This window comes from Hypomesus nipponensis, chromosome 19 (genome assembly GCF_054491055.1).
Source record: "Hypomesus nipponensis isolate SF chromosome 19, ASM5449105v1, whole genome shotgun sequence".
In the NCBI taxonomy this organism is placed as follows: domain Eukaryota; kingdom Metazoa; phylum Chordata; class Actinopteri; order Osmeriformes; family Osmeridae; genus Hypomesus; species Hypomesus nipponensis.
In genome coordinates, this window is record NC_140379.1 from 9,781,309 (window position 1) to 9,808,023 (window position 26,715).

The 26,715-nt window shown below is 48.6% G+C and overlaps 1 protein-coding gene across 1 annotated transcript; it reads left to right on the forward strand.

Annotated features, from left to right (window-relative positions):
* prtga (protogenin homolog a (Gallus gallus)) lies at nucleotides 1-26,678 on the forward strand. Its single transcript, XM_084683045.1, has 19 exons — nucleotides 1-132; nucleotides 1,588-1,890; nucleotides 10,313-10,457; nucleotides 10,588-10,721; nucleotides 10,833-11,129; nucleotides 11,283-11,442; nucleotides 11,885-12,132; nucleotides 13,482-13,646; nucleotides 14,350-14,655; nucleotides 15,268-15,456; nucleotides 19,443-19,538; nucleotides 19,629-19,815; nucleotides 19,959-20,086; nucleotides 20,413-20,583; nucleotides 21,873-22,055; nucleotides 22,216-22,339; nucleotides 22,523-22,670; nucleotides 22,791-22,892; nucleotides 23,028-26,678. Exons 1-19 carry the CDS (start codon nucleotides 66-68, stop codon nucleotides 23,430-23,432), a joined length of 3,558 nt encoding a protein of 1,185 aa, XP_084539171.1. The 5' UTR covers nucleotides 1-65; the 3' UTR covers nucleotides 23,433-26,678.
* The last annotated feature ends 37 nt before the right edge of the window (nucleotides 26,679-26,715 follow it).

The window sequence follows — 26,715 nt, forward strand, 5'->3', positions numbered from 1 at the left end:
ATTAGCACGTAGTTAAACTGGAGGAAGGAACTAAAAGAGTTAGTATGCGAGAACGATTTGAGTAAATGGAGTCTTTTAAAAGGAAATTATATCAGCGTTTGCTGTTTTTTGCTATTTTTCTTCCAATCTCAGGTAAGGAAAACACGCGCTGAATGAATGTGTGTAATATAGTAGTTTGTTTTAAAAGGTAATTGGGGGGAAAGCACTGGACATCACTGCCCATGCTGCCCAACCCTACACTGGGGTTAAAAACTAACTGAACAGCTAAATGAAGATCTAGAGTAGTCGAAAATAAGTCATTGTGTCAACTCTTAGTCTAACTATTTTGTAGTTTTGAGTTGTGATTAATGGCAAGAAGATGCTGTTAATGGAATTGTATGTTATGTTTGTGAGGAAGCCTTTTTAGGTAGTCTATTGACCAGTGATAAGGTGTCATTTATCACCTGTACTACACGAACAGACTACACAAAACAACTTTATTTGCCTGTAGTGGATTTAATAGAAAACAGTTAATAGTGCGTCTGTTTCAGAATACTATTAACACAATTGTTCAGTGAAACCGATTGACTGGTCCGCAGAGCGCAACACACACACGCGTGGATTGCAAAATAATAGGTAGCCCATGGTGATCTGTGAAGTGATCGTTTTCATTCAAACCGTAAATTCTAACGTTTTGTATGTCTAATTGTACGCTGTCTAATTGTATCTATTTTAGGAGTATTGAATGTGTCGTCCGAAGGGATTGATGTTAATGTGTTATTGCACATCATTTGCACATCGTTTGCTCTATAAATGCAGTATAGTGTTCCTCTTGTGTTTAACATCCATTTAGTGCTGCATCAGAGAATTCCGACAACATAGTGTTGCAATGCAAAATGCTAATAGTGTATTTGCATGACAAAGGCAAGATGAAAGTCTTTGCTTGCAGTGTGAATCTCAGCAGGTCTCAGAATTACAGGATTTAGTTTAACATGAAACCATTAGCTGCCGTCAGTGTCACCAAAACATGCACTTAACAGTGAGAAAGCCTAGGGAACCAGTGCATAGATGAAAACATAGAAACCATGTGCCGGTTGGTTCATGTGCTTGGTTTCTCGCTCTAGTCCCACCAGAGTTATGTTGAGTCTTATCAATATACATCACATCTTTCTCTGCATGGAGTTACATGTATTGATATATGGCACCTTTAGTGAAGATCCTGTCACTGTAAGGGAAGCAACTAGAAGCTACAAACTGTATGGACATCAAGCTGGGAGCTATAAACCCCCTTCTGACAGGATGGACACATGGGGTGTCCTCAGACAGAGAGGCTGTGTTCACGAAAAAGGCGTAGCGTTGAAGGGGCACCGCAGATATGATAGAAACTTAGACCCTCCACTGTAGGGAAAGGCATAGTTACGGATGACACCTAGTTAAACCTAGACTTAGTTCAAACTATTTGGGCCTAGTTACACCTAGTTAGGACTAGGCAGGCCTTTTTGGAACTAGTTAGACCGAGTTAGGCTAAATCAGGACTAGTTAGGCTGACATCTATCTGCTCGATATCTCCTGCTTCACACACTGACTCGCTTTCGTCCCTCGTCGCAGGTGTTTTGTGCTTTAGTGAGCTGTTTTTTATCAAGGAGCCCCATGATGCCACGGTGATGAGGAAGGATGCCGTGGTGCTGGACTGTCAGGCTCATGGAGAAGCGCCTATCGGCATCCGGTGGCTCAAAAACGGAGGAAAGGTTCCAGAGAGCGAGCGTGTCTACTTCCTCTCCAATGGCTCTCTCTACATATCAGAGGTGGAGAGCAGGCGAGGGGACCGGTCAGACGAGGGGCTGTATCAGTGTCTCGCTCAGAACAAGTATGGAGCCATCCTTAGCCAGAAGGCTCGACTGACAATCGCAAGTAAGTACAACAGCAGGGTGGCAGGATGGGCCCATAGGAGAGGAGAGGGGATCTGATTGGGGAACTCCTGCCTCTTGTTTGTCCGATGTGAGAATGCAATGCCAATAACTGACATGGACAAATGTCACCTTTAGAGTGAACATGCGTAGACACACACCCATGATGACTGATGACAGATCAGTCTGGTATTAATGGCATAAACAGTCCGAGTCAAGAAATATCCAACTATATTACAACATTTCCTGACTGACTCTCAGATCTCTGACCGACTATGGGTCCAGGTTGTTTGATGCTGCTGTCAGGGAGGGATAGAGACCTCCCACTCTCACAGCTGCAGGGACCTTCCAGTCAGACACAGGTCTACCCTGCTCTCTGGAGTCTAATCTTGGGGCGCTCCAGTGGCTCACCAAGTAAAGTGCATGTACCATGTAGGCTAAGGGGCAGTGTCCTCCCCCCTCTCTCTCTCTTGGTGCCCCCAAAGACACCACCCTGGCCTGGCCAGCCAACAGCAGAGGAGTGAAAGCCACTGGAGTGGTGCTAGGAGTTGGGGAAGGGGGAGGTCAGGGAAAGCAGAGTAATCTTTTTCTGAGGAGAATATGTGTATTGGTGTGCAAATGAGGGAGCTGCAGGTCTGAAAGGTCAGGATGCATCCAGGACCTGGCTGCCCCCTCAACTGAGGAGCAGATGACCGCTATTCTCTGGCCCAGCCTTTCATGTTGTTTGCTCCGTGATCACTGGGAATTGTTCTTTTGGAATGCTTTCTTTTCCAGCGGGGTGTGTATGAGCGGGGCAGGGGGAGTGCTGTGAAGCAGGGGGTGGGGAATTATACTGGGTGTCATAACCCCCCAGGCCATGTTTCTTGCTGTGCTACTTTCTGCACAAAGAATCCGCCCCCCCCCCCTCCTCCCCCTCCAAGGAAACCTGAGCCTTTACGTCCGCTGTCCTCCACTCATCCAGGAATATTGTTATTATTGAACTGTTGGTGGAGAGGTTAGGTCCTGGGGTAGCGTAGTTGGGATAATAGGTAAGAGTGGTGGGAGCTGTTTGGGTCAAAGGAGCTGATTTCCCATGTGACGTATTCATGACAAAGTTATTACTGAGCACCGACACATGTTGAGAGACAAAAATGTGTCTTCTGGTCGAGTTCCAAGAGATGAATACCTCCACGTAAACACTTTAGAATGTGTTGAAAGAAGTGTTTCTGTACAGAAGCATTGATCTTAAAAGTAAAAAAAAATAATTAAATAGTAGTTACCATCAGAATAACTGAGAACAATCTAGCACAATTGCACATTGTATGGAGATATACCACACTGACTTGTAATGGCAATAAAACACAGTTAATGAGCCTTGAGTTGCATAGTGGCACACTGAGGTCCATGAAAACACCAATTGGCTTAAAGACACTAAAACCAGGCTGCCACTAAAACCAGACTGCCAGCAGTCACAAAGCTCTTACCAGCCTCTCTTTGCACTTAGACTGCACTGTTTTTTTTGTACACACGTGCATTTTTACTGGCTGCTGTGTGAGTCCAGATTTCTTAATGGAGTGGGTTTGTGGTTTTCTGTTATGAAGCAAGTTGGAGGGAAAGACTGCCAGAGTTTACAGGCTTGTTTTAAAGAGACACTTAGACCTGCTTAACACTCTATCTGGAAGCTAATAAAGTTAGCACATATCTGAGAAATGCTCTGTGGAAGAAACAAAGGGGGTAGCGGGGGTTGTGGAGAATCACGAACACACACACACACAAATGTGAATTGCCATTCCCTCATACTTCTGCCTCCTCCCTGCTCTACTACTCCAGAGAATTAATGAAAGGCTTTTCACTCTGTCCCTCTTTGTCCACTTGCCCCCAACTGCCCCCCTAAAGAAAAGGGCTTCATTCTGGGGCATTTGTTTGTCCAGAGATCAGTGGGCTGGACAGCTGGGCCTATTCACTGATGGAAGGCTAATTATGAGGATGGTAGAAGTCAGTGAAGGAGTTTAGTTTTGTTACTGAAGCCTTACTGAGTTTAGGTTAGTTTTGTTACTGTTTTGATTGGAGTTAGTTTAGTCTGTTAGTTGGTTTAGTTCCAGAGAGGCAGTTGTGAGTGTGAGCCCTCGCCCCAACGGTCATCCTGCATAATCCGCTAGGCCGTTTCAGAGGCTGTGTTTGTGTTAGTGTTCCCTGGTGAGTTTTATCACACCCCAGATCCCATAGAGGAAGCCCTCCTGGAAGAGAGCGTGGATTCATCTGAAAGAGCCACAGACTGAGAGACAACTCTTCTGTGGCCAAGGCTGGGATCCATGTACTGGATCCTTCAGGGGAGATGAAGAACATGCAGCATGGGGAGGACCTTTGGTTCCGTGTGCCCCTTTCAACACCAGATACACCAGACTGGTTTGTTATTTTGTGTTAGATATGTGGCTGTCCCTTTATGTCCTCCATGGCCTGCTTTGCTAGGATCCGTTCAGGAGTCCCTGTTAGCCGGTCGGTACAGTTTAACATTGTGTGTGCAAGTACTGTGTCCTTAGTTTCTTCCTCCCTGCATACTTGCCAGAGCTATGAATAATAGCTTATAGAGCCTGGCTCCTTATCTGTAGAAGTTACCATGGTGATGATGGGACTTCTTAATCGATTTGAGAAGGCTGTGATGTTGTTCAACACCAGTCTGACTGGCCGACAGGTACAAGACTAGTGTTCCTGACATGCCAAGAGATACTTTCAAACCACGATGGGATGAACACTCACAGTAGAGCAGCTAAACGACCATTTCCCGGCACACATAGCGGCTGTTTGACCTCCAGCTCTCCCATTATGTGGCCATAGACACAGTGTTTATTTTGGTTGCTAAGGAATGCCTGTGGTGGCAGAGGCTTTGCGGAGCTCTGGTGGAGGACAGACTCCTGAGGCTCTGACAGGATTCACTCTTATTTCCTCCTTCTCCCCACATTAAGGGTTGCCATGGCATCCTAGGTCAGGGGCTCTATAGGTCAAAGGTTACCCTAGATTGCTCAGTAGATGGACGGCACTCAGGACCTAAATCTTCTCTACAATCACGCTGGACATTCCTCTCTGTTGCTGTCCCCATCTCTGAGGGGCACTACCACTGTAGAGTCTTCTCATAGCACACACAGTGTGTGTATTTGTGTGTGTGTCTGTGTGTTTTTCCCAGAGTGTTCAGGCTGTATAGTGCTTCAACTGATCTTACTCTTGCCTCCAATGAGGAGCTGCTCCTAAAGGGACCATTTAACAGGAGATTGTTGCTCTCCAGTAACTGACCTGTTCAACTCTGCTGCTCTGATGAGATTAGAGACAATGAAAGTCCTGTATCTGGAGGGGAGGCGATGTTGAACGATTGGTGAACTTTGCAGCTAGATAAGAGATGGAAGGAGGGGAGGCAAGACTGTCCCCCACTAATCTCAACCCCCAACACCCCCCCCCCCTACCCTCCCCCCCCACCAACACCCTGAAATAAGAGTGCTGTTCATGGAACATTCTTTTTTAGGCCTGGTACAATGTACCCTCCTGGGGTCTGGTTAGTGACTACTGGGCTGTCCTGATCTGTCCTGGTCCTGTGTTGAACCTGCCCCTCACCCACTCTCCCATCCCCCCAGTCCTTACTTTTAGCCAGTGATTGATTTGTGGGTCTTTTCAACAGTGCATTCTTCCCTGGGGTTGTCAGGAAGAGCTTTCTTTTTTCCTCAGTATTTATGAAAAGGGACAAACTAACATTGTGGGGTCAACACACGTGAATAGCTCATCACTCAACGGTATCTCAATTTCTATTATGTTCCAAGAATTCCGTTACAAATAGACACCTACAAATAGCACAATACAAGACCAATAGACGGATCTGATTTGTCACCAAACTTCTATTGTTGCTGCTAGTGAGTGAGGCTTTCAGGAGAGAGGGACTAAGCAGGGATATTCCTGTGACATGGTGAGAAATACCAAGACCTCATCCCACTGTCACACATTCCAGCTACTGAGTACAGTCCTCTGGGAAGGATCACATCTGGTTGCTCAACTTATCCTAGAAAATTGTTCCTGGTTTTTCTAAACCTCTCTCTTTCACCCATTTTTTCTTTCTCTCTCTCTTCCTCTATCTCTCTCCTTCTCTCTCCTCCCAGCTAGAGGTGGAGATATAGATTAGGTCAGAGCTGTTTGGAGGCAGCCTCCACAGGGGGGAACTACCCCCTCCCCCATTTTGACCACTTCCTATTGCTACAAAATTCTAGGATTATCTCCTGGGCTGTCAGTAACCCTCAGTGAATATAAATTCAGCCCAAAACACATTGAATCCACCAAATACAAACATGCATTCTAAGTTTAATTTCTAAATTGTTATTATTTACAGTGTTATTATTGCTTGTGTTGCTGGATTAATCATGCTTTTTGGCCACGCTCAGTAGTTTTGCACACTATTACCATAACAAAACCCCCACGCCCAACAAGCATGAAACATCTCTTCTAAGGAATGACCACGGTGGGATGGCCGAGTGACCAGGGTGTAGGGACTGGGAGGTACCAGGGTGTGTGGGGGCCAGTAGGGACCAGGGGAGGGGGGTGCAGGGGGAGATTAAGCTGGCCCCTGAGGTTTCTAAGGGAACCTTTGTCCGGGTTTGACCTGTCAGCTGACCTGCTGCTTACAGAGCTGCTGGAGAGAGAGAGATCGGGGTTTGGGGGGTTATGCTGGGGAGTTGGGGGTTGGCAGCACCAGGACTTACGATGGTCAGTCTCTGCTGTACCTTTTAGGGTGGATTTAGTGAAACCTCAAGTTTCATATCAGTCACTGTATCATCAGTGACTCCCGTTCTGGCAGAGTGCATTGGTGGGAGAGTGTGATGTGTGTGAGTGAGAGAGAGAGAGAGAGAGAGAGAGAGAGAGGGAGGGAGGGAGGGAGGGAGGGAGGGAGGGAGGGAGGGAGGGAGGGAGGGAGGGAGGGAGGGAGGGAGGGAGGGAGGGAGGGAGGGAGGGAGAGGGAGGGAGACAGAGAGAGAGAGGAAGGGAGGGAGACAGAGAGACAGAGAGAGAGAGAGAGAGAGAGAGAGAGAGGGAGAAAGGGAGGGAGGGAGGGAGGGAGGGAGGGAGGGAGGGAGGGAGGGAGGGAGGGAGGGAGGGAGGGAGGGAGGGAAAGAGAGAGAGAGAGAGAGAGAGAGAGAGAGAGAGAGAGAGAGAGAGAGAGAGAGAGAGAGAGAGAGAGAGAGGGGGAGGGAGGGAGGGAGGGAGGGAGGGAGGGAGGGAGGGAGGGAGGGAGGGAGGGAGGGAGGGAGGGAGAGAGAGAGAGAGAGAGAGAGAGAGAGAGAGAGACTATTCTCCCCTGCCCTTGCTTAAACCCCTGCCTCAGGCCTACATCCATTTCTACACTACAGTTTATGTTTCTATACAGTATAGCAGCTTCAAGTACATTTTTTATCCATGTTCTTCCAAAGGACCCATTTGAGCACACACTCACAATTTAGCTATATTGGTTTCAATAAGGTTACTTGTTCCTACCACCCCCTTCCACCTGACCAACACAATCATCCAACAACCTGGGATAAACAGAGGAGAAATAAATGTTAAGACTTAGATATTTTGTGGCTGTAAGAAGTCCGACACGCCCCTCCCTGTGTTGGGGGTGTGAGGGTCAGATTGGTTGTTATCTGTGAGCCAAGCGGTCAGCGCAAAGCAGGGGGGCCTTGCTGGACATTGGCTAGAGGAACCGTATGTTGACCAGAAATTGTGGGGTCAAGGGCCAGAGGTTAGGGTCGGAGGTGGGGTCGCTGGTGTGGGCAGATGGTCAGATAGGCTCTGGGATCAGGAAGTATCCCCCCTACAAGAACCAAGCTGGCCGAACAGCCTGGAGAACAATACCATCAACTACCAATGATACTCCAACACTGGCACTGAGATGGGGGTGAGAGCAGTGACCTCCCCAGTGAAGGGACATGTCAGAGGGATACTTCGGCTGGTAACTGGACACTCAGAACCCTGGCAGTGGTTAGAGCGGTGGGGGGGGGGGGGGGGGGGGGGGCACTGCTGGCCTTGCAGAGAACACATTAGTGGTGTTAACAGTCACCTGGGGGGAGATAAAAGGCAGATAGAGAGACAGGGGAGATAGAGAGGGAGAGACAGAAAGATGGAGGTGGAGATCAGAAAGAGAGAGCTTTTTCCTCAAAGATCTAATCTGCTTCTCATTTCATTGAGAAGTATGAGAGTGGCATCATCATTAGTGAAGTCACGTCCTCAGACAGGGAGACTAGTAGAGTTGCTGATCCTGGTCAGAAAACCCTTGGAGGTATATCCCCTAGACTGACATTTCTCTATAATCAATAAACTGCCTCCATTTGCAAATCTAGAATCATTTACACAGGAAGGTAGGGACACAGGGAGGAAGGGAGGGGGAGCGAGGCAGGGGGAGAGGCTGGAGGCTCGTCGTGTGGTGCCCCCAGGCCGGGGGCTGGCCCGTCGGGTGTCAGTAGTGTTGTGCAACACTGAGGAATGTGTTTGATGTTGATTGGAGGTTCCACATTTTCTGCATGGAAGCATGTTGGTGATTCTGAGCACTGCTGAAGACACCAGATTTACAGTGAGTGAAGGGTAGTATGTTTGTGATTGTGTGTGTGTGTGTGTGTGTGTGCTCTCTGCACTGCGCCTATCACACAAGACGCATGGCAGCTCACTAAAGAAACTAATTGAATTAAATACATCTTACATCAAAGTGATTTTGGGTGGTGTAGGATAACCTCCTGAGAACCCGACACACAGATTTGAATGTAGCTAGCAGTGAGAGGGTAGTAGAAACGTCTGGAAGGTGCTCAGCTGAATGTTATGACAGGTTTCCCAGGGAACTAAGTCAGTTGAAGTCATCAGGTGAGACTGTAGCAATAGAGTAGAGTGTTACAGGCTGATTGTTCAGGCTGGTTGTTCTGGCTGAGAGAGACCAGGCTACTCTGGAACAGCTGCCCAATCAGAAACCATGAACCTTGACCCCAGCCTGAATCCCCTGGCTTTATATCTCAGCTCTGTAATCTGTCCTCCTTCCCCCTTTCCTTCTCTCTCCTCTCCCCTGACGACGCCCCCCCTTTACTGCGTGACCTGTTTCTCTCAGTAAGGAATGCAGAGAGTTTGTTGCTGAGATAAGACTTGTGGGAGGGGGGGTGAAGGGTGGGTGGCAGTCTCTCTGGGTAAACACTGAGTTGGGGATCCCATTGTTGGACTGGCTCAGGCAAGCCAACCTGAAGAGATGGAGTGAGGGAGAGGGGGAGGAGAATAGGTAGAAAGACAGATAGAGGGAGTCCAAGAGAAGCCCAGGGGGGTGAGGGTACCTCTCTGTTTACACCTCTCTCTGTTTGGGGTGGGGGTGGGGGGGTCACCTGTCTCTGTTTGTTTACTGACGGTTTAAGTGCTCCTCTGCATAGTTGTAGGAGCAGTACTGAGGTGGAGCCAGTTGTTGTAGCAGTGTACTATGTTTTCCCCTGATCCAGACTGATGTCTGAGGGTTCAGGGTAGGAGCTGCGCTGGGCTCTGGGAGATGGGTGGTCATGCTGTGTTCTCAGGCCTGGGGGATGTCTCAGGGGATATGTCAACATTGTGTTCATCTCAGTCCTTCCTGAAGTGTGATTTATACTGAACTTTATGAAGAGCAGCACTGATCACTGAGAACAAACACATGATCTGAGGGGATGTGTCGCATGAGAGCTGGGGGCTTAGTGATCTTCCGCTATGCTACTTTCTTGAGTTGAAAAGATTCAAAACATTTCAGAGAACATTTCTTTAAGATATTTAGCCTTTGAGTTATTTGCTGTTTGATTGTGAATGCTGGGTGAGTTTAGAGAGGGCAGACATGTAATATTGAACTGGTTTAGCTGTGGACCTGGGGGTGGCAGACACCCAATCATCCTCAGGGAAACCCACAAGCTGCTACACCAACTGAGTTTTCAGTCAGGATGAGATTTGTTCTGGAGAGGCAGCAGTGAATATTGATAAGATATCTTTGGCTGCTCAACACCATGGCTTATTTCCATAAATGCCATTGATTGGAGCTTGAACTGGATAGCCCCAGATACAGGGGATCAGAATGAGTGATAGAAATACATTCAACCTCAACCTTTCCTGATCTGAGATCATGTGTACATCAGTGCCTGTGATAGACACTGTGTGTACTCAGCGTTAATGTAGGATACGAGTGAAACAGGATTTCACATTGTTGTGATTGCATTATCTATGATCTCTGTTACACATGAACTGCATGTTCAAAGAGTTCAAAGAGATGTGCCGGCATCGAGCATGTTGATCGCCTGTCCTAATACTATTATATTAATTTAACCGACACTGTTAACCAAAGCAACAAAGAGTACAGGGGGGTTTGAACCTTTTGATCCACAGTCAAGTGCTCTAACCACTGAGCCATACCGTGCAGCTTGTAAATGACAGTGTGTTGTTTCGTCCTCCAGGTATCTCCCCCTTCAGCATCCAGCCCTCCCCCATACTGGTGTCAGAGGGCTCTGTTGCCCGCTTCACCTGCCTGGTGTCTGGAAGCCCCCCCCCAATCATCACCTGGGAGTTTAACCGGGTCACATTACCTCTGGCAACGGAAAGGTATGCTTCCCGGTGGTGTGGCACGCTGTGCCAGGTTCAGCTCAGGACTGTTTAGGTAGGATCAGGAAGTTCATCATGTCCAATCACAGTCTGTGTTGATGACCTATGACCTCCATGTCTTCTTCTCCAGAATCACAGCGTTGCCGGGTGGCGTGCTGCAGATCCACAGCGTTCAGAGGGCAGACGCTGGGAGCTACCGCTGCGTGGCCACCAACATTGCCAACCGGAGGCGGAGCTCCGAGGCGACTTTGACTGTCACTCTTGGTGAGTGGAGGGAGGAGCCTCAGTGTTGTGACGGAGATGTAGGATTAGAACGATCAGGTGTGACATCCAGTCCAGGAGGGGTGGTGAGTGACAGACCTCTTTTGCCCCCAGCCCCTGGCCCCCGCCTGCCCCAGCGCCCTCGCATCATCGCGGGCCCCCAGAACGCCAGTGTGGCCCTGCACCAGAATGCAGTCCTGGAGTGCCTGGCCACGGGACACCCCCGGCCCCTGGTGTCGTGGAGCCGGGCCGATGGCAGGCCCATGGACGTGTTCAACACCAAGGTCCTGGGTAACGGAAACCTAATCATCTCAGACATGAAGCCGCAGCATGGAGGCGTGTACATCTGCCGGGCCACCACGCCAAGAACCCGCAACTACACCATCGCCTCCGCCAACATCACTGTGCTAGGTACACACACACACACTGGCTAGTGCCTCTGAAATATGGACATGACCTCCATTGAAGGTTTACACCAGACAGGCTCTTTATCATGGAGTCTAACCTCCTCTATGCTGTTCTTTCTCTCTTCCCCCCATCCTCCCTCCCTCCCTCCCTCCCCAGCGCCCCCCTCTCTGGTGGAGTGGCCTGAGAGCCTGACCCGGCCTCGTGCTGGCACCGCCCGCTTCGTGTGCCAGGCACACGGTGTTCCCGTGCCCCAGATCACCTGGCTGAAGAATGGCCACACGGTCCATTCCAACGGACGCATCAAGATGTATAACAGGTCTGAGCTCACCACACACACACACATATAAACACACACACACACACATATTACACACACACACACACACATATACACACACACACATATACAGCAGACCGCAACACATGTCTCTCTTTCTCATTCCCTCTCAAGTTCCTCCAAGACTCTTGTTTAATAGTCTATATTTGTTGACTGGAAACTCTCTGTCCATGAAACATTCATTAGCGTGTCCCTGAAGTAGAAAGGAAGTTGAATAATTTAGCAGTGTGCTAATGGTGTTTTAGTTGATTTCCCTCTAATTTCCTTTGTCTGCTCGTTCATCAGGGCAGGGTAACAGTTTCACTTAAAAGAGAATAATAAAGTTAAACGACAGGCTGAGCATTGGTGAGTGTCTAACGAAGCGTGTGTGTGTGTGTGTGTGTGTGCTTATGTCTGTGTATGGTGTGTGTGCGTCCCACAGCAAACTGGTGATTAACCAGATCATCCCAGAGGATGATGCCATCTACCAGTGCCAGGCAGAGAGTGAACAGGGTTCAGTTCTGACCATGGCCCGGCTCATCGTGGTGATGTCAGAGGACCGGCCCAGCGCGCCACGTGCCATACAGGCCGACACCGTGTCGAGCTCAGCCATCCTGCTGGCCTGGGAGAGGCCGCTCTACAACGCTGACAAAGTCATCGCCTACTCTGTCCACTACATGAAGGCAGAGGGTGAGACTCACTGGGAGACATACCAACATAACCTACATAGGCTTATCTCTCTGGAACTACTCTCTCTCTTTCTCTCTCTTTCTCTCTCTTTCTCTCTCTTTCTCTCTCTCTCTCTCTCTCTCTCTCTCTCTCTCTCTCTCTCTCTCTCTCTCTCTCTGCCTCTGTGTGCCTCTCTCTCTTCCACCCTTTCTTTCTCTCTGCCACCCCAAGATGCTTCCACTTCCTGATGGCCCCCTACACAGAGATTGGCCATCTGTTGTTGGGCAAAGGTCAAGGAACTCCTGGCATTTTACAACAGCAGCTTTCACTGTACAGTCAGGCCAGGGTCTTCCCCAGAGGAGCAAGGTCCTTCTCCTGGCCAGATCCAGGACAGACAGTAGACAGCCTGGCCAGAGGTCCTGCAGTGCTGCTTCACTCTCTTCAGCCTCTGTGGGAACATTGAAATTAAAGTCAACACGAGTCACATTCAAGCAATGAAACAATTCAGTCAAGCATTTGAAAGACAGTCTATTCAGAATCAGTTGTTTGTGTCAGACCGGGGAATTCCATTGTGGAGGTAGAGTATTCCAGCCCAGGCACTAATGGAAACACCTGCCTGACTGTGTATGGATGAAGAAGTAAAAGAAAACTTGTTAAAAATGCATTCAGTTTTCCTTGAATAACTGGTGTCCGCTTGGGATTCAATTCACTTGATGTAGTGACACATTGTGTCTGAGAGAATGGCAATGAGACTGACAGGAGTGGTGGAGTCTGGCTTTCTGCAGTGGAGATGTGAGGAGCTGCTAATGAATGGATGTTGGAGTGGGATAAGGCCTCAGAGCAGCCTCCAGGAGGCCGGAGGGCCGGGGAGCGGGGCGGGGAGGAAGGCTTTGTCTTTCAGGGAGGTTTCCAGGCCCATTGAGCCAGAGGGACAAGGCCACGTCTGTTTACTCTCAAGGATCTTGTTTACTAGGTCAGGAATCACTCAGACCATTCTGTACTCTGGGGACACAAGTGAGGCTTTTGTGTGACCTTCCTAATCTGAGTTCATTAAACAGCTATGAAGACCAGTCAGAGATGTGGGAAAGTCTAATGGAGGAATTTGTACCAGCCGTGAGGATGAAATTGTGAACTAGACGAGGGGGTCATACTTTTGATTGAGTTGACACCTCTAGTGTGTGTAGAGTTCCTCCTGCTGAGCTGTGAGGGCCGGAGGTGCACACGACGACGCTGTGAGGAACAGGAAGTGCTTCTGCAGCAAAACTGTGACCAGCATCTATCTTAAGCCTTGGGTGTCAGTAGCATTGAAATCCTATTATCTTGCTATTTAATCCTTCATCTTCTTCTTCGTTATCCTGTTTTCCAACCAGGCTTGAACAACGAGGAATATCAGGTCGTCATTGGTAACGACACGACCCGCTACATTATTGATGACCTGGAGCCGGCGAGGAACTACACGTTCTACATTGTGGCGTACATGCCCATGGGAGCCAGCCGCATGTCGGACCATGTGTTCCAGCACACCCTGGAGGATGGTGAGTCAGCCTGCTACCTATTCTTTCTGTCTGTCAGTCTGTCTGTCTGTCGACATGCGATGTGATCTACGCAAGCACAAAAACAGTTTGTGTGTGTGTACGTGTATGCTATGTGTTTGTTGATGTTATGTGTGTTGTCAAATGCAATATGCCTGGATGGATTCTAAATTCCAGTCGAGCCTCATTTGCCCTTGGTCTTGGCCTCTGGGTTGCACGCTGCCATGCTGGTTCAGTTATGGATGATATTATGCTGCTGTTCATGCTGGGCCAGTCAGGGGTCAACCCTGAGAGGTTGTTCCTAGTGGCTCGGAGGGAGTCTAATAAGGCAGGATTAGTAGAGAGGCCTCAGCAGGTTAGACATTAGTCTGGCCCTTCCTAACCTGTTGCCCTTCCTAACCTAGCCCCACCTGTGGACATTAAACAGCCTCATTAAAAATGAATGTGGTGTTCATCCTTAGCCAATGACACTCCACAAAGCATTACTTTAAATAGCAGTGTACTGTTTAAACCAAGAGTACAAGGCAGCACAGTGTCATGCCGGACCTTCAATGTGATTGCTGTGGTTAACTGGTCCTGTCTCTCCCCAGTACCTCTAACTGGTCCTGTCTCTCCCCAGTATCTCTAACTGGTCCTGTCTCTCCCCAGTACCTCTAACTGGTCCTGTCTCTCCCCAGTATCTCTAACTGGTCCTGTCTCTCCCCAGTACCTCTACGCGCCCCGGAGCTCAGCTTGAAAAGCCAAAGCCCCTCAGACATCCAGGTGTCATGGCAACCCCTCTCAGCCAAGCTGAGTCGCGGTCATGTGTCTGCCTACCGTCTGTCCTACCGGACTAGCAGCGAGCAGGCGGTGACGGCGCTGGAGCTGAACGGGCAGCAGACCCAGCATGTCCTGGAGGGGCTGCAGCCGGACACGATCTACCTTCTCCGCATTGCCTCCGCCACCGCCGTGGGCTGGGGGGAGGAGTCCGCCTGGACGTCACACCGCACACCCAAGGCCTCCAGCGCTAAAGGTGGGGAGAGACAGAGAAGAGGGGTGGAGCTGGAGATCTCCTTTCCAGAGGGAGAGACCCATAAGAAGAGCTGGCTCTCATAATCTTGTTAAGGCTTAGGGTTTGTTACTCTGTGACCTTTAACCTGCACTGTCAGTAACATTGGAATGGCTTCAGTCATGGGTCATAAAGAGGGGGTGGCGGGCCGAGGGGGGGGGGGGGGGGGGGCAGTACCCAGAGGGAAAAGAAGACTCTTCTATAGGTCCAAATATTTTCCTCCTTTGTAATCCTGCTGTGCCCAGCATGGCGCCTCATTCCATGGGGGGTGGGTACGTGGGGGGGTTTATGGGCTATGGTTAATCATTTGGTTAATTTACAGTTGGACAATTTGGGTTTCAATTACTATTAGATGGTGCTTTAATTTGACTCATATATGGATAGTGGGGGTTAGGATTCTGAGAACAGATTAGCCCTTTGAACACGCTGTGTGGCCTATTTCTAGGTCAGGATCAGCCCATCTAGAGAGCCTGTAAGCATGGGTAATGTGTGTTAGTGTTATTTTGTATTTTTTATCATGAAGGGATCTGAATAAAAGAAAATCATATTTGACCCCAACCACCCCCTCTCCCCCAGTCCCCCTGGCCCCAGAGCTGCGGTTGGAGCCGGTTAACTGCACCACCATTATAGTGCGCTGGCAACTGGCACCAGGTAACGCTCCCAGCGTCCAGGGCTACCGGCTGTTCTACCACGAGGAGAGCCAAGCAGAGAGCGCCCCGACCCTGCTGCCCGCCCTGATGACCAGGCACACCATCGGAGGACTGGGTGAGTCTCACCCGCCTAAGTCAGCCCTGGCTCTTCTGTGTCTGTCTACTCCCCCCCCCCCCTACTGTGGTAGAGAAAGGAGAGGAGGGGAGAGAGGAGGGCAAATAAGGGGAGTCCTGACCCCCTATTGACCATCTGTGGCCAGAGAAGGTCAGCCAGGTGGTCAGCAGCTGACTTTCAAATCAGGGAGTTCAGGATGAGAGGGGGGTTGGGGGGATTTGAAGTACAGTATGTGGCCCCTACGCTTGTTGTTTCAAGGGTAGTAAAAGTGATATCTTCGAGGCACCACGTCTTCGACACCAGTTTTCGTGTAGTTTGTTAACAAAAGTGTGAGGGAGTAAACTCACATACTTTGTCTTTGGATGGGGAAAAGGCTTAGTAGCTAAATGTAGGAGCTTGATAGAATGACTTGGGGGAGATAAGACGATTCATGTGAATATGTGTCAGTCAGACTTAATCTGTGATCTCCTCCTTCATAGAGTAGAGGGCAGGAAACGTCCCGGGCACACTGACTGGGGATGGTTTCTCTGGAGATGAGTGGCCTCCACAGACCCTACTAGCACAGAGGAGGGACAGCCTGTGAGCCAGGAGATGATTTACAACCTGGTTTATGACTGCTATGAGCAGAGCTGTTGGAGGAGCAGAGACATCAAAGCCACTCATTGTGTTAGGCTCTAGGGCCACAAAGACTCTTTATAAGCCAAGAGTCAAAATCAGCCCCCACCTTGGTGACTGTTCACCCTGCCTCTCCAAAGAGCTCTCTGGGAGGGGACGGGGGTTGGGGGACCGTAAACACAGGATATCAGCATGATTTGAATTTAGTGAATTATTATAATGTGTAGGGCTGTAATTCAAAGTTTCTATGGCAGCCTGGCCTTAGGTCAGATGAGGGGTGGAGGAGAGGAGCCCAACTTCCTCCCTCCTGTTCTATGTGGAGAGGATGGTTAGAACATGTCTGAGAGAGCTGTTTTCAAACTAGCAGGGTTCAGGAGAACCATGTGTGTCCCAGCTCCCTGGGCTGCCCATGCCGTATGCCAGCTGTAAGTAAACAGCCCATTCTTTAAAAGGTACAAATTCACAATACTGTCAAGAAAACCCCATTACAGTAGGTTGAGCAGTGAGTTGGTGTGAGTTATAAACTTGTGAAGACAGACATGTTCTGATTTGTCTATTGAACGATGTCTTAAGACCATTCGCCAGATTGACAGTGTTGCAGAGTGGGGAATGTGCGTGTCTGCAGCACTCTGTGAACGACACACTGTTGAAACACCGGGCTCTCACCAGCTGTGTTGATTTTTCTCATGGCAGAGGAGGGTAACATACCTGTCATACCTGTTGGCACACAGTACAGTAGATCCTAGCTGGGGCCCCTTATGACATGGAAGACCTTTGCTAGGGGCACTAAGGGCCCTGTAGACCCTGACTTGGGGCGCAGGAGACCTGCCTATCTGGAGGTCACTAGTGTGAAAGTTAACAGTTAAGTTGTGTCTGCCTCTTTTGTGTGTATATGTGTGTGTAGGCTATGCCTACCCCTGTGATATATACTGCGGTGAGGGTCAGAGTGGGACTTGACATTTATGGCCCTGCCCAAGCTGGGCCAGTGGTGGGGGGGCCTGAGCTGGGGGGGCCTGAGCTGGGGGGGGCATTCTCAGGGCAGAACAAAGCCTGAGGCTTGTAGGGTCTGCACACTGGCTGTAAAAATCAGGTGACCACAAACAGCTCAAGAATTTCTCCCTTAAATACAAACTGGCATGATAATTTATGGGGGTGAAGGTGGGGTAGTGGGGGGTATGTTCTTGCTTGACTCATCCAATGAGAAAGACGGGAAAATAAACCTGCTTCATTTTGGTTTATGTTAAGATATGTCAGGCTGATAGACTAAGTGAATGGTGTTTATTATATCCTCAAAGCAGTGGAGAACATAGCTGCAGTCCTATTCAGCTGAACCAGTAGAGTGTAGAGTGAACTGTTCAGTTCAGAACTATTCAGTTCATTGCTACCAAACAATCACAAGCCTTGAATCCACACAAGGTGATTCTAGTCCATTACTAAGTGGGAGCTGAATCATATTTGATCTCAGGGTATGGTTGAATGGCCGGGCTAATACACATCTGAGAAAGGTAGCCTTTGTAAAGGGTGTTACTGTGCAGGATTGTGTGACTGAGCACCGAGGTCCTTGCTACACACACCTTCTATCTTTCTACAGATCTCTGCCTGGATAAATCCTAGATTCATCAGAGACTGCCAACATTGTGAGACTGGTTTAGTTAAAACTGCATTGCTTAATATGTTAATACATTTATATATAAATATTATTTACATATAATTTTTTACAGAAATGATCAAATGCCACAATTCTTGTTACATGAAGGTAAAGTTCCATGATGGGGAGAGTCTCCTAGTGAATGAAAGCTCACATAGAGGAACTGTTCTGTCTCCTCAGGGCTCCTTCCTGTTTGTCCTCTCCAATTAACAAGCTCTTTATTTTTGGCTGGGGTGTTTTCCCTTTTTCTCAGCTTCTCACTGCGGTTCTCCCTCCCCCAACCCTCTCGCTCTCCCTCCCCCGACCCTCTCGCTCTCCCTCCCCCGACCCTCTCGCTCTCCCTCCCCCGAACCTCCCCCTCATAGCCCCTCCCCTGGCAGGATTTTGCTTGCCCAGATTTGAGGTCAGAGGTTGTGGCCCAGATGTCACCCCCCTCTGCAATGGTTACGGCAGGTCTATTGTGCTTTTGGGCTAGGGGTGGGGGTGACCTGACCACTGTTTTGTAGATATGGACTTTGTGATGGACAAAAGCCTGGACACTGACCTGAACTGGACCTGCCAGTCTGTCTGTATATGGCAGCTGGAGGATGGGGTGCTTGAGGGGGGAGGTAGAAGGGAGACTGGATAAGGGTTTCTCAATGTAGAACACAAACCATGAAGGAGCTATGAAGGAGACACAAACCATGAAGGAGCCTCTAATGTCAACCATCACTGGTCTGTTGGTGTTGACATCATGTTACTCAAAACAAGACAATTAAAACAAGACAGAAAGTGTTTGTCAGTGTTCCTTGCATATTTAAGAATGTCCCTGAGAGGCCTCCATCTCTCCTCCACTACCAGCATATTTTATATTAATAGTTGTGATCTTATCTTGGATAGATCACACATGCATACATATGCAGCTTCACATTTACCCTTTAAGTCAGTAGATTGTCAGTCAGTTCTCTGTCAGCCTGTTTTGAGGTGGAGGGCCAGAGGGGGGAGGGGGGAGCCTGGGGGAAGAAAGAGGCTGATCTTGTATTGCAGAGCTGTGACCCGGATTTCTTTAAAAGTGTTATCTCTGCCTGACCTATCCCACCCCCATTCCCCCAGGCTGGTGTGACCGCCCGCTCCATGATTACATTCAGCCCCACAGTCAGGAAGAACAAGTCCACACAGTTGATACTAGGACATACTCTTCCTTAGTGAAAGAAGTCATGCAACTTCTTCTGCAATCCACTCTATATTAGTGTGTTTGAGCACTACCTAGTGGAGTGGTTGGATACTACACTCTGACCCCTGAAGTGGTTGTGTGGATGAAGCACTCTCATGTTACCTGGAATTTGAGGTTGAATAGGACTGACCACAGATAGTCCTGTGTGGGAGGCTCCCCTCATACTGCTGGTGCCAGGCTGATGAATGTGGGAGGTTCTGTATTGAGGCCTCGCTGCCCTGAGTGACACCAGGACAAGGCTCCAGCATTCAGCATCTGTCCTCCTCTCCCAGCTCACCCCCACACACACAGCAGCCCTCTATGACCTCACCCCTCCCAGCCCCAGTGTCAAGCTCCCCCCCCCACCCCCCCTAGTGGCCCGAGAGTCTGGTGGAGAGGCGAATCCCCCCAGGTGGACAGACAGCGTCTTAGAGAGAGGGAATGACTGTCAGGAAACCCTCGGCTCATGGTATTCAATGTGAGGTTAAACATGACTAAATCTTCTTTGTGCTGTTCTTCTGTCTGATGTAGACCCAAGGAAGAAGTACCACGTGAAGCTCCTGGCATACAGCTTCATGGGAGACGGTTACCAGGCCGACCAGACTATCAGCACACCTGGATGCGTCTGTAAGATCATCCGCCTGTAGCACAACCCCCTATACCACAACCTGTGCCAGCCCCCTCTGCCTGTAACACTGTTGTCCCTGTATCCCCCAGCTGTGCGTGACCGCCTGGTGCCCCCCCCGCCCCCGCCCCACCACGTGTACGCCCGGGCCAACAGCTCCTCGGCAGTGCTGCTCCACTGGGGCCGCCCCGCCTTCACCTCGGGCCAGACCGTCAACTACACGGTCCGCTGCAACCCTGTGGGTCTGCAGAATGCCTCCCTGGTGCTCTACCTGCTGACGTATGTGGCCCTCACACCCATCAACACTCACACACTCACACACAAACACATGTACACACTCTCATATTCACACTCAACTTCTAAATTCGAAATTCTCATGAACTCCTGTTCCACCCTCCCACACGTACACACACACACCACAGTGGTGAGCAGAGCCTGCTGGTGGCGGACCTGGAGCCCAACACCAAGTATGAGTTTGCTGTGCGTCTGCACCTGGAGCAGCTGGCCAGCCCCTGGAGCCCTGTGGTCTACCAGAGCACCCTGCCTGATGGTGAGCATCACACACTGCACCTAGTCCTCCTAAGAAACAGGAGGAACTAACCCTAAGCTGGAAGAAACAGGCCTAGACACACAGACACACTAACTCACATTAAAATAAGCTGCTTTTGTGTTGTGTGCTTTTGTCCAGGATCCTGATTCTGAAGTTTCACTTTCTGTTCCCTAAAGCTCACCAGACATTTCCCTTTACTGTCTCTGGTTTTCATGGCAGCTGTGCAATTTTGTCATTGTGTTTTCAATCCATCTGAAAAGTATATTCTTACCAGTAGCAATAATCTTCCTCTCTTCCCACTCCTCTCCTGTCCGCTATCTCCACAGCTCCCACACTGCCCCCCTCCAGTGTTAAAGTGACTCTAATAGAGGAAGACACAGCCCTGGTGTCATGGAAGCTTCCGGATGAGCCCAACTTAGCCGTGACACATTACACCATCCTGTATGCCTCCAGACAGGCTTGGCTGGCAGGGGAGTGGCAGGTGCTGCAAAGAGAAGGTGAGAAATAGTGTGAGAGGGTGTCTTTGAAAAGGCGAGAGAAAAAGTGTGTGTGTGTGTGTGTTTTTGTGTGTGTGATAGAGATTGAGAAATAGAGAGAGAAGGAGTGGACTGGAAGAGATGCATGGGCCCCACAACACCAGACCCTGCTCCCACGCCCTACAGCCCATTGGAAATCAATACCCCATTTCATCCTCAAATCCATTTGGCTTAATGTCGTTTATTCATTATGACCCCTGGTTACTGGGGTCTACTGCTGATGTCTGACTGGTCAAAATATTTAATGGCGAACTTCATAGCTTTAAAGAATAGCTGTCCTGTCTTTCATACTGGTCACACTAGAGTCTCTTGTGTTCACCACGATTGAGACCATTGAGGCCTTACGAGACCTTGGACCTCCTAGATAGCAGGCAGGAGTATGTTGCTCTACCTAGCTCCTGGTGTATAGCTCTGCTTCTGGGAAAGCATAGCTGTAATGGAAACCAGATGACTTCAGGAAATGTGAGGCTTCTGATCTTTCCTGCAGACCCACTGCTGGGTGAGGAGGTCAGAAGCTACCCCACCCTCTGCTCCGTAGATTAGCCTGCTGGTCCAGACGGTGACTGCTTGGTGGCTGGAGTTAGAGGCTGGGGGTCTGGAGCTGGGAGATGGGGGTCTGGAGCTAGAGGCTTGGGGTCTGGAGATGGGAGATGGGGGTCTGGAGCTAGAGGCTGGGGGTCTGGAGCTGGGGGTCTGGAGCTAGAGGCTGGGGGTCTGGAGCTGGGGGTCTGGAGCTAGAGGCTGGGGGTCTGGAGCTGGCGGTCTCGAGCTAGAGGCTGGGGGTCTGGAGCTGGGAGCTGAGAGGGGGGTCTGGAGTTGGTGGTCTGGAGCTAGGAGCTGTGGGGGGGGCTAGAGCTAGGGGCTGTGGGAGGGGCTAGAGCTAGGGGCTGTGAGGCTGGGGTATTTTGGAGCAGAGAGCCATTGATCTTTGACCCTCCCCCCACTCTCCCCCTGACAGGATGATCACAAATAGCCCCTCATCTCCCAGGTTGTTGTGTATTTTTCCAGTGGGTTGTAAACCCCAGGCCTCCGAGGGTCAGTTGCATCATGTGGAGCCAAGGCGAAAAAAAGAGAAAGAGTCAGGGCAGGGGTGACTTAGTTCCTAGAGTACCACACATGATTTATGAGGAGCCAAATGTGAATATCTATTTTTAGAATGTATAAGAGAGTACTGACAGTGCAGCTCTACAACGTCCTGTCACCCAAGCTTCAAATGGATTTGTTTACCCTGCGAGATATGTGGTTGCCAGGGAGCATCACCATGGCACTGCTGGAGAAACTGCAGCCTGGCAACGTGTACTTGGTGAAGGTGTCTGCGTCTAATGACATGGGGGACGGGCCCTTCTCCCATGCTGTGGAGCTGGCGGTGCAGCCAGAAGGCTCCGCCCGTGGACACGGCCCACACCACTCGCCTGGCTCCTCTCACGCCACAGGTCAGTACCGAGCGCCCCGCTCCAGTCTACAGCACACAGGCGTTGGTCTGGATACACTGAGGAAGGTTGATCCGTGTACAGGAGGCAGAATCGACATGTATCATGAGTATTGACTGAGCCACGACAGTAGCATGCTGACAGAGGATGTGTCTCCCCTCAGTGTTCTCTGATGGCTTCTACCACCTGGACCAGACCTCCATGACAGGCATCATCGTGGGCGTCTGCATTGCTCTCACCTGCATCATCATCTGTGCCTTCATCATCCTCTGTAGAGGACAAACCAGGTAGCCGTTTTGTTCAGATTGGCAATGTCATTGATGACTCATTTGCAGACTCTCCTCTGCTGTATATGACATTCTGGTTGTTTTGCATGTATATGAGTATGGCACAATAGTTGATTTATTATGACAGTTAACTACTATTATCATAGTAGTTCAGTAGATGACATCAGAGTTGTTCTTTCTCAGTAAATCCTCAGGTTCTAAGACCATCAGGGAGGCCCCTGGCTCCACCCCCTCTGTGGCCACTCCCACTTGCTCTGCCCCCTCCGAAATCCAGGCTGAGAGTGATGTTGCCGTGTCCATAATGACAGCAGAGCACTTTATTGATACCAAGGTGATAAAAACATGCTCCCTCATGCACAAGTCTGTACGACCGAATCAAGCTGGTTTTACTTGTATGGCAGCAACTGGGTGGAGCAGCACACAGTCTCTGACTCAAACCTTCTGTCTGCAGGGAGGAACCAACCTCATCATCAACAGCCTGGGCCCCGTCCACCACAGCCTGGAGAAGACGACATGGTTCTCCTTCACCAAGGAGAAAAACACCAAAATCCAGGTAAGATTGGGGGATTCATGACTCCCAATGAGCTGCCCCCCTCAGAGATTCAAGACTGAGGGATATTTCCGTAACAACCAATCGTAACATTTATTTTGTGGTGAAGAAGCGGTGCTGATATGTTGTTGTCCTCAGGGTCCGAGGTTGAGCCATGCATCCTACCAGCCAGGAAGCATGGTGCTTTGCTACGAGGACGAGTCCCCCTCCTGCTCCCATCAACCCACCTCCTTGCAGGGCTTGTTCGGGCACCGGGGGGACACTGAAGGTTCCTCCAATAGTGAAGGCAGCCACGAGACTGGCGACTCTGGGCGCTACTCACACGATGAGACAGAGATGATCCTGCTCTCGTCTGGATGCAACAGCCGCCCGGCTTCTCTGAGAGCAGGGGACCAAGGAGGGTTGGACTGCAGCCCTGCCCAGGAGAGTGAGGGTGAGCTGGGTGAGCAGGAGTGCAAAGACACCCTGGAGAAGAGAAGCCACCACTACCAGGCCACAGACAGCTATGCCCAGCCTGCACTTCCTCTCCAGCTGTGTGTGTGATCTTTTAACCCTTCCTTCTTCCCCTCCCCTCCCACCCCACAGCTCTGTTCTAAAGGACTATGAGCTGGAATCCAGAGCTCCATAAGATCTGTGGTAGAACTGGGTCAAGACTGGGCCACGGGAAACTTCATCCACTGCCTTCTTCTAATGAATGTGTTGCTATTTTACTCTTGTCTGTTTGTGTGTTCGAAAGAAAACTCTCACCACCATGAATGTTTAAAAAGATTGTAAAAAATTAGAAATGTGATTGTCACAATTCTGGCATTATTTAATAGAGTTTATCACTGGAGCAGAGACGAGAGTGAGCCCTTCCTCTGCTGAATATCTACCTCAGTTTACTTCTTGGTAAACTCCAACTTTATATTTAATAGCAGCTTATTCCTCAGTTATGTATTGGATATATTCTCTTACGTAACAACCCTGATACTTCTTGATAGCAATAATTGTTATTGTTTTTGCTCAGTAAGATTCGTCCCATTTCCGTCTCCTTGTTTGTCCTGATGTAAGGATTGTAAGGGTACCAATCCAGGTTCAGCGCTCTCAGGAAGCTCTGGTCTTAATTATCACAGGTGAAGCTCTGGTCTTAATTATCACAGGTGAAGCTCTGGTCTTAATTATCACAGGTGAAGCTCTGGTCTTTCTCAGGTTCCTCTGCCTGATCAGAGACACTTACACAATTATACCTCAGAAATGTATTGACGAGCCAGTATTCTGATGCAGTGTCAGTTATTCCTAGTAATAATGGTTTAACAAGGATAGTGAATGTTTGCTTTGTGTTTTACATGTTGATATACAGTTGCCCTTGCAATTCCTGCTTTATACTACCTCATTATTTTGTTGTAAATTTTTTCCTAAACTCAGGGAACAAGGTTTGGTACATTTGAAAAGCCATGTATTGTTTGATGTTACATGGCTGACAAGACAGGGTATCTTTTTCAGGCTGACCTGCTCACTGTAGAGTCTGGTTGCTGTGGATGTTGTGAATGTTTCTCTAGAGTGTTGTGTCAGTTACGGTCCAAAGCCTGGTGATGCCCTCCTCACAGGTGGATACTTTTGTATTAATTTGGAATGATGTGTCTGTGCTATGGCAGGCTGTCTGCTGTTGGTTGAATTCATCCTGTAGTTACTTTGAGACAGAGCATACCAAACTTGCTTGTATTGACTTTATCATTACAGCAAACCTTTACAAATGGCCTTAGTGTGGACGGAGCCCCTTCCATTTCAGAGGCTAGTCTGGCCAATCAGTGGGAGAGCTCCTTGGCGCTAGAGAGGAGTGTGATGAATGAGTGTTTAGCATCATAAGCGTGAAGTCAGTGAGATGGAAGTGATGAATGGAATGAACACCAGAAAAACCTTTTTACCTCCTGAGAATTCTATATTTTTGTGGACTGATATGTACCACTGATTACACATTCTAGTTACTTTTCTTCTTGAAGTAGATGATGCTTTACCGTAGAGTAGCGAAATAAGTTTAGCACTTGTCTGTCAGATTAGTTTTGTTATGTCGATCCCAGCCATTATGCAGCGGTGACTCGTGCTATCATCCAAAGAGTTGTTTTGCTTCCTCAGTTTTTCTTAGATCTCTCAGTTGGTGTCTGGGACGAGGGACCGTGAGGTCTTGTCCTAGCGGACCAGCTGAGGAGCTGCTTCCTAAACAAAGCCTTGCACGTTTGTGCCACTTTCTGTGACCACACAAGAGATGCAGATTGTCTCAGAAATGGCCCCCTGGATTTGGGGGGCTTCATGATTTAAGTGACAATTAATATTAATCAATTCCATGCTCACAAATCAGTTCAGTCCTGTGGGTGGTTTTCTTCCAAGATCTTTACTGATGCATTCAGGTGTATGTACATTGTAGGTGAAAATGATATACAGAGATAGATAAATATTTAATCCTGATTCTCATCAAACGTTGCATCAGTATTTTCAATCAGAGGACTAGAAGCCTATAGGACAAGACGACAGTATGCATGATGAGCGACACAATCAGTTTTACTTTGTTTTGAAAAGCAAACAATATAAACCAAAGAATATGAGGTCACCGTTGCATATTGGAGATCCGTCTAAATGCTAAATCTTTGCATGATATTTTGTCAATTTTCAAAGGTTCGAAAAAGCTTTATCTCAGTTTGTGTTGTATTACTGTTTAATAAGTGTGTGTCTGATAGACTGCTAATCAAAATGAGTGGTACACTGTTAGTGCTCGTAAATATTCATTTGTTATTGAATCAAAACCTGACAGATTTTTCTACATAATTTTGTACCTTCTCTCACTGGAGGAGAGATATATATTATTATAATTATTGAATTCCAGTCACATGAGAAAGTACGAACTGAATTTTGATTTTACCTCGATGCCTAAACTGTAAATGTTGGATAAGAATGTGAAATACACTTTTAATTGTTGTAGATGAACATAAACCTGAAAAACTGTGTTAAAACTGTCAAAGTTCATATTGTATATGGAATATTTTAGTTGTTTTTGCTTTCTTATTTGCAAGTATTATTGCCCTGCATTGTGACTACACCCAGGGACTGCAACTGCAACAACTCTCCTATGACAACAAGCTGGAATATACCTCATTGTGATAGCTGACTGTTGTTTTAGGCCCAGTAATGTTGGCCTTGGCTGAATGTTTAAGCAAGGAGGGATATGTTGTACAGGCCCATCTGTCTGATAATTGGTACTCCAGCCTGTTGTAGCTGAGATGGAGGCAGTCCCCTGGGTTGTAGGGGGTCAGAATTCCACAGGACAGGTTCTGGATGCAGAACCTGCAAAACCCTGCTGTGTTTCTTTACGTTTCAAGAGTTGTTTTCTCCTTTGTTGTGTTCCTTGATGAACATATGTATTCAAAGGGACGGGCTCAGTGTTGACATGCACGCCGAGTCCAGCCCTCTAGCCCACCTGGGTTCTCTAAGGCAGCCTGACTTCAGCTGCAGAGGGGTGGGGTGCGGAGGGTCATTTACAGTTAACTCAGGGAACCCAACGCTGCTCCGACCTTTTACTGAAGGCAGGCATATGCCTGGAAAATTGAATGTACCTTATGTAATTATTTTTCCTATTGTAATGTTTTGTTATGTTTTTTCCTCAGTTTGCTCTTTGTCTTTTATCACAATGATCTACAGCTACAACAATATTCATGCCAAAAAATGTTATAATTGTCCAATTGAAGTTTAAAATAATTCTAAAGTAGTGAATAATCATTAAAGTGGTTGATTACAAGTTTAAATAAAAAATAAAATGTCCTGCAGGATGATGATCATTGTGTCTCTTAAGTCATCA